This window comes from Chroicocephalus ridibundus, chromosome 26 (assembly GCF_963924245.1).
Source record: "Chroicocephalus ridibundus chromosome 26, bChrRid1.1, whole genome shotgun sequence".
In the NCBI taxonomy this organism is placed as follows: Eukaryota; Metazoa; Chordata; class Aves; order Charadriiformes; family Laridae; genus Chroicocephalus; species Chroicocephalus ridibundus.
The window spans coordinates 301,973-308,882 of record NC_086309.1 but is presented as its reverse complement, the minus strand read 5'-3'; the positions used below and the strand labels follow the sequence as shown (position 1 = coordinate 308,882).

The 6,910-nt window shown below is 49.4% G+C and overlaps 1 protein-coding gene across 7 annotated transcripts in view; it reads right to left on the bottom strand.

Annotated features, from left to right (window-relative positions):
- Window positions 1-503: 503 nt before the first annotated feature.
- Window positions 504-6,910, bottom strand: part of LOC134507687 (leucine-rich repeat and fibronectin type III domain-containing protein 1-like protein) — a 71,046-nt gene continuing 64,639 nt past the window's right edge. For 5 of the 7 annotated variants that reach the window (XM_063318484.1, XM_063318485.1, XM_063318483.1 and 2 more), the window contains one exon: window positions 2,500-5,121. In XM_063318484.1, coding sequence (XP_063174554.1) covers window positions 4,611-5,121 — 511 coding nt within the window. In that variant the 3' untranslated portion in view covers window positions 2,500-4,610. Of the gene's footprint in view, window positions 623-2,499; window positions 5,122-6,910 lie in introns of those variants that run through there. The other 2 variants (XM_063318488.1, XM_063318489.1) reach the window with 2 other exon arrangements.

The window sequence follows — 6,910 nt, the reverse complement described above, 5'->3', positions numbered from 1 at the left end:
GTCTTTTTTGTGGTGAGGGGCCCAGAACTGGACACAGCCCTCGAGGTGGGGCCTCACCGCTGCCCAGTACAGGTCACCATCACTGCCCCAGTCCCGCTGGCCACACCATTGCTGATACAGGCCAGGACGCTATTCGCCTTTTTGGCCACATGGGCACACTGCTGGCTCATATTCAGCAGCTTTTTCACCAGGCAGCTCTCCAGCCACTCTTCCCCCCCAGCCTGTCGCGTTCATGGCGCTGTTGTGACCCCAGCGCTTGGCCTTGTTGAACCTCACACCATTGGCCCATCGATCCAGCCTGTGCAGATGCCTCTGCAGAGCCCTCCTTGTGGCCAGGCAGGAAGGCAGATGCCACCCTCTGCGGCCACTGTGCTCTGGAAGAGCCTGGGGGGCAGCCCCTGGTTACCCAAGGCAGGTGGGCACCCTCCCTGCGCTGTGCTGGCTCTGCGGGGCACTGGGGTGGGGACTGTCCCCCCTTCCCCCCAGGGTGAGGAACAGCCCCTCTGAAGCCCACTCTTGGCACGTGCCACACCTGCAAGATATTCTGCAGCACCTTGCTGAATCTGGAGGCAGGACAGCTGAGCACCAACGTCTCCAGCGTGCTGTCTATGGCTTTGGGGATCTGCAAGGAAGAGAAAGAGTTGTGCCATTGGCTCCTGCTGTCCCTCTCACCCCCAGGAGACGGAGCTGAACTCCCAGAGCCAAGGGAGGACTCCTGCGCTGCCCCGCGGTGCCCTGGAGAGACCCAAGGGCAGAGAATCTGCTGCGTGCAGAGCAGCCCGCGGCACTGGATGTGCCCGGGCCCACAGGAAGGGGACAAAGGGATGAGGGTGGGAAAGTGCCGCAGGTGACGCGCTTCGCTCGGAGAGAGCAGCACTGACACATGGACTGATATTAAAGAGGGATTTCACAAAGTCTGACAGTCAGTGCAACAAGTGTTTTAACAAGACTGGATGGCAAGGCACCCTTGGTTATTTACTGCACAGAGGACAGGGTCAGACAGAGCTGTCAGGGAGACCCTGAGAGGTTCCGAAAGGGCCCCCTTTCTTTCTAAACTCCTTCTCAGAGAGGAGTCTGAGTGCAGCGGGATCCCATAGAATCACAGAATCAGAGGGTTGGAAGGGCCCTCTGGAGATGACCCAGTCCAACCCCCTGCCAGAGCAGGGTCACCCAGAGCAGGTGGCACGGGAACGCGCCCAGGCGGGTTGGGAATGTCTCCAGAGGCGGAGACTCCACCACCTCTCTGGGCAACCTGGGCCAGGGCTCTGCCACCCTCAGGGTAAAGAAGTTCCTCCTCATGTTGAGGTGGAACTTCCCATGCTCGAGTTTGTGCCCATTACCTCTTGTCCTGTCGCTGGGCACCACTGAGAAGAGCCTGGCCCCATCCTCCTGACATCCACCCTCCTGCCCCCCCAGCTGTCCCTTGCTGTCTGTGCTGCGGCGTAGGAGCTGCGTCCCCTCTGCTCTCTCCCTCCTTGGGGAGGCTGTGCTGGGGCCAGCTCCCAGCCCTGAGCAGCCCCGGCCTTCGGGCAGCTTCATGCCCACCCCCCATGGGAGCCCTGCTGCCGGCGTGCCGTGCCGGGAAAACGTGATGCTGGCGTCGAGCAGGGTGCGCTCGCTGGCCCCAGCCCTGCCCACACCGACAGGGCCCCTCACTCCCCCACCTGCAGCGGCTGGACCCTGCACGCCTCGTGGGGCTGAGGTGGAGAGCCCCGTCCTCATAGAATCATAGAGCGGTAAGAGTTGGGAGGGAGCTTAAAGATCACCCAGTGCCACCCCCTGCCCTGGGCAGGGACACCTCCCACCAGACCAGGTTGCCCCAAGCCCCCTCCAACCTGGCCTTGAACCCCTCCAGGGATGGGGCAGCCACAGCTTCTCTGGGCAACCTGGGCCAGGGGCTCACCACCCTCACAGGGAGGAATTTCCTCCTAATATCTAACCTAAATCTCCCCTCTTCCAGTGTGAAGCCATCACCCCTTGTCCTATCACTACATGCCCTTGTAAAAAGTCCCTCCCCATCTCTCCTGGAGCCCCTTTATGGACTGGAAGAGGCTCCGAGGTCTCCCCGCAGCCTTCTCTTCTCCAGGCTGAACCCCCCCAGCTCTCTCAGCCTGTCCTCACAGCAGAGGGGCTCCAGCCCTCCCAGCATCTCCGGGGCCTCCTCTGCACCCAGTCCAACAACCTGGAGAAACGCACTAAACCCCAATTCCCTTTCCAAGGGAGAAATACTTAAATCCAGTAAGCTGCCTGCCGGGAAGGATGATGCTGGCCCAGCTGCTACTGGTTTGACACTTTTCCCCTGACGGTAGGATGGACAACCTGAGAACCCGACAGAAGAGCAGTTATAGAATGGACTAACACGCCGTGTCTGCCCGTGGTCCGCAGGCCAACAAAAGCAGCAGGCTAGGCTGCTGTGCTACCCATGTTAGGTCCTACGAAGTGTCAAAATACGTCATTTTCATACGTAGGAACCAAATAAAAGGGCATGACAGAAATGGCTACTGGCAGAAAATGGCAGGATATTACCATTAAACAGATTTAATGTACAGGTGGGTTGAGCCATTCATGATACTCATAGCAATCAGGCCGCAGTAATTAAGAAAACCGTGTTCAATTTCCAGCGCTGAATTTTGTGTCTGGCCAAAGATGAATGAATTTGCTCTCTGCGAGAGGTGGGGATTGCGAGGGCATTTCAAATCAGTGACCGTAGGCGGGTTCAGGTGGTTGTGCCTTAGGAGAGCGAGCGATGAGCCTCCGTCCCTGGAAGGCAGACAGAAGCCAGAGGAAAATCCTGGAAAGCACAAACACCATCATCTACCTCACAAGAACCACCCATTTGCACAGCTGCACATACAGTTTTTTGTTGGGTTTTTGTTTTTCTGGGTTTGTTTTTTTTTTTTTAGAAGAAAACTAACATGAGTGTAGCTGCATAGTCTTGCCTCACTGGTACAAATATAACATAATCCCTCAAATTCCTTTTTCCGCCGCTTATGCTTGAGAATCAAAACAGAACAGAGGCCTCAGCAAATCTGTGCATCACAAAAACATCAAAAAAAATGCCTCGTACTTTGGCAGTTAGTAAGACTAACTATATTAAAATATAGTACTTAATTGCTGTGTAGTTAAACAGCTTTTGGCCATCTGCCAGGTAACTTTCCGTCGTCTATTCTGTCATATCCAAACAGGAGAAGTATTTTGAGTCTGTTAAAGGGACAACCTTAGGAAAAATACTTTTTTTCTTTTTTTTTTTCCCCTCCTGTTCATTGCAAAGACGTGACACAATCGCCTTGGAAGACACAAGCCAGCCACGCGGCTTGCAAGCCTCTCCTGTCGATTGCTTTCGCATTCCGTTTTTTGAGGTTTGGTAAAAGGTATCGAAACACCACCCAAAATCAGTAACCGATGAGGATGGCCGAGGGGACACTGTTTCGTTGAGGTCACCAGCTCCCCGCAGGCCTTGTAAAAGTTGTTTCAAAACCTAAACTTTGGGCCCGTCTTGGTCCGACAGTATCCCTTGAAACAAAAGGAACATTTCACTATTCGATATGATGTGTTAAAATGACCAGACACATTCACATAATTCGTCTATCAGCCACTTACATTACACTTCATGCAGTATTACAGGAATAAGAGACTGATATAAAAGCCATCTGAAGATGCAGTGTCACAGTGAGAGAGTGCAACGTGCCTCAGGACATGGAAGCTTTGATCTGTGGGTCTTCAATCAACCAATGTATCAATAAAAAAGGAAAAAAAAACAACAAACCTTCAGCAGTACGCTTTCAGAGGGGGAGGCTATGGCATGGTTTCCAGCATAGCAAAAACGTGCACAGCGAAACACATCTAATTTCAACCGGTTTGTGAAGTTTTACAATTTAGAAAGAACAAACCCAGGTCTTCCTCCTGTCCCAACAAAGGTGAATCTGACTACCGAGAACAAGAGGAGGTTTCTCAAAGGCACAGCCTCGACAGATAACCACTGTTACAAAGCAAACAATACAAGTTCATTTTTCTGTGCCACCGAATAATTAGGAGAATATGCTAAAGGACTTTCCATTATCTTTTTTTTTTTTAATTTAAATTTTTTTTTTTAGTGGGGAACCTCTACTGATTCAACTTCTTTTGTGAGCAGCATGTATACAACACACCTACAGCAAACAAAATAACCCAGTACTGAGAAGCTAGTAATTTTTTATAACAAATCATTCCTCGAAAAGCTGAGTGGTTTAAGCTGCGAAGTGACTCTGCTGTGAGAAAGGAAGTCCGAGGATCCTGAGAGTACAATTTTGCTGCTGGTTGGTAACCGAATGAAAAAATAGTGCATTTCACCAAAGACAAACCTAGTAGAATTTAGCTATGCTGCTGCCTTGATACCAGAGGTGTATGCTATAAAAGAACCAGTAAAAAAATCTTGTAAATCACACACTTATATTTAATATATTGAAACAAAATAGTTAAGAATGCAAGAACTGTATACAGATTAAAAAAATATTTTTTAAACCATCTGATCTTAAAAATAGACAATAGTAGTGAAGCTTAAAATACAACCACTCGCATTAAAATGTTTCAAGCGATACCACCTTGGTGTGTCCTGTTCCATCAAACGGCCATTAAGATAATGCGTCAGTCGTTAAAAAGGTTGTGTTGGTTGGAGTCACTTTTTCACAATCCAAATCTACAACAGTTTTCCCTTTGATGGAAGAGCCCGAGCATTCCTGGTGCACACTTTCCCGCCTCTCTGAAAGTTTAGAAGTGGATCGAGCCATCGAACCACTTTGGCTTCCATTGGTTTGAGAGCAGACGTTATTAACTTTAGTAGTTTTATTTTTGTGGTGGTTGTTGTAGACTTTATATTTCATGAGGAGGATGAAGATGAAAACAAGAACCGAAGCCACAATGATACCCCCGATAATGATGATCATGGTTCCTCCAAGAAACTGCGCATGAAGGGATCGGCACTGTTTGTATTCTTCCTGGGTCGTGAACTGCACACATCCGATCACTCTGGTTGCGGTCAAAGATGTCAATCCATCATCATAAACAGCAAGAACACAGAGGTCGTACTCACGTCCTGCAACCAGATCAGTCAAGAAGAAGGATTTACTAGCAGCTGGAATCATCCTGGAAGAGAAAATAAGTACAGTAAACGTCCACGTTGATCGAGCCTAAGGAGAGATCTTTTGACTATCGATGCCACCGTAAGGAAACTAACAGAGCAGAAGATGAAGATGGCAACTGGAGCAAGCAGCAGAAAGCTGGCATTCCCTAGGTGACTCGGTAGGGATGGAAGATACAGATTTTAGCAATGACAATACCTTTACCGTTTCAAACAGACACGGTCTAGAATGCACACGCTTACCAATGGCCAGCGGAGAAGTCACTATCGTTGAGCTATTGTTTTGATCTGCATTATCTTAAATTTCCACAGTTTCCGCAGAAAAGGGCATAACAAGCCCTGAGCAGAATGGAATACAGTCAGCCTTTCAAAAAAAACATAAAGGAACTGAAGCGACGTACTTAAGGACTTAGGTGGCAGAAAAGGATGAAATTCAACACTTAAAAATGTATTTTGGTAATTCTACACCCACAGGAAGCACATTTCGAAGATCAAGGGAAAAGGGCGAATTCAAACCTTTGGTTCACAGATTAACCTTATTTCCATCTTCTAACAGCTCAGTGATGTTCAGTGTCTTGTAAGCAGGTGACCAGTAAGAGCAATCAGAGCAAAGTATATGCACCTGCAACTACGTGGTGTCTTTTGTAGCCCAAGAACAGCACGTGCGGACTTCCTTACCTTGATGCAACCCCAATATTGAGATCGTTTGACTTCCTTGCCTTGATGCAACCCTGACACTGAGATTGTTCAATGTCAATTCCAAATATTCCTTTACCACAAAGCAGCATTTGTACTAAACCAACGGATGAGAAGGATCCCAAAAGAAGAGCTATATGCGCTGTTACAAGTTCCCTCAGACCCCAGTCATGACCGTAGGAATCACAGTATCTCATTGGAGACCAGCTCTCCTTACACTTGGCTCGGATTCCTCACTGGAGTAAAGGAGCACTGCTGCAGAGGACTCGGTGAAATGACATCCATTTATAGTGGGTGGGAATGTGGCGTTCTCCTGGCCACAAAGGTGGCGGTGGAGAAGACTAACCAGTGGAGAAGACTAACCACTTGTCATACAGTCTCTTCCGAGTAGTCATCCACGGGACTAGGGACCACACAATGCTTAGAGGGGAAAGAAGGAAGAGACACACCTTCAAAAGAACATTCTCCGAACGCGTGGCTGCTACTTCATTTATAACAACTGAATTTCTGTGACTATGAAAAAATAAACACTCCCTTGTCGATGTACCTGCACCATCACAGAGTCACAGAAACACTAAAGGAAGAGACCCTCCAGAGATCTCTAGCCCGGCTTCCCACACAGAGCAGGACTGTCACAAACAGATCAGGTCAACCACACTTCTGCCTAGCCAACACCTGACAACCTTCCATGAGCTCTCCAGGCATGATTCCAGCACTAAACTACCCTCCTAGTAGGTATTTTTCCCCTAATGTCCAATTCGAATTCACCAAACCGCTGATAACCATTGCCCCAGGTTTAGTTTATAACAGCAGCTTCACGACCTCCATAGAATGCTGCTGGGTTTTAAGGCTAATGAGATCTTTACTGCAGGAAAAACAGGGTTTGAGGGGAATCATAGAATGGTTTGAGTTGGAAGGGACCTTAAAGACCACCCAGTTCCAACCCCCTGCCCTGAGCAGGGACACCTCCCACCAGACCAGGTTGCCCCAAGCCCCCTCCAACCTGGCCTTGAACCCCTCCAGGGATGGGGCAGCCACAGCTTCTCTGGGCAACCTGGGCCAGGGGCTCAGCGCCCTCACAGGAAGGCATTTCCTCCT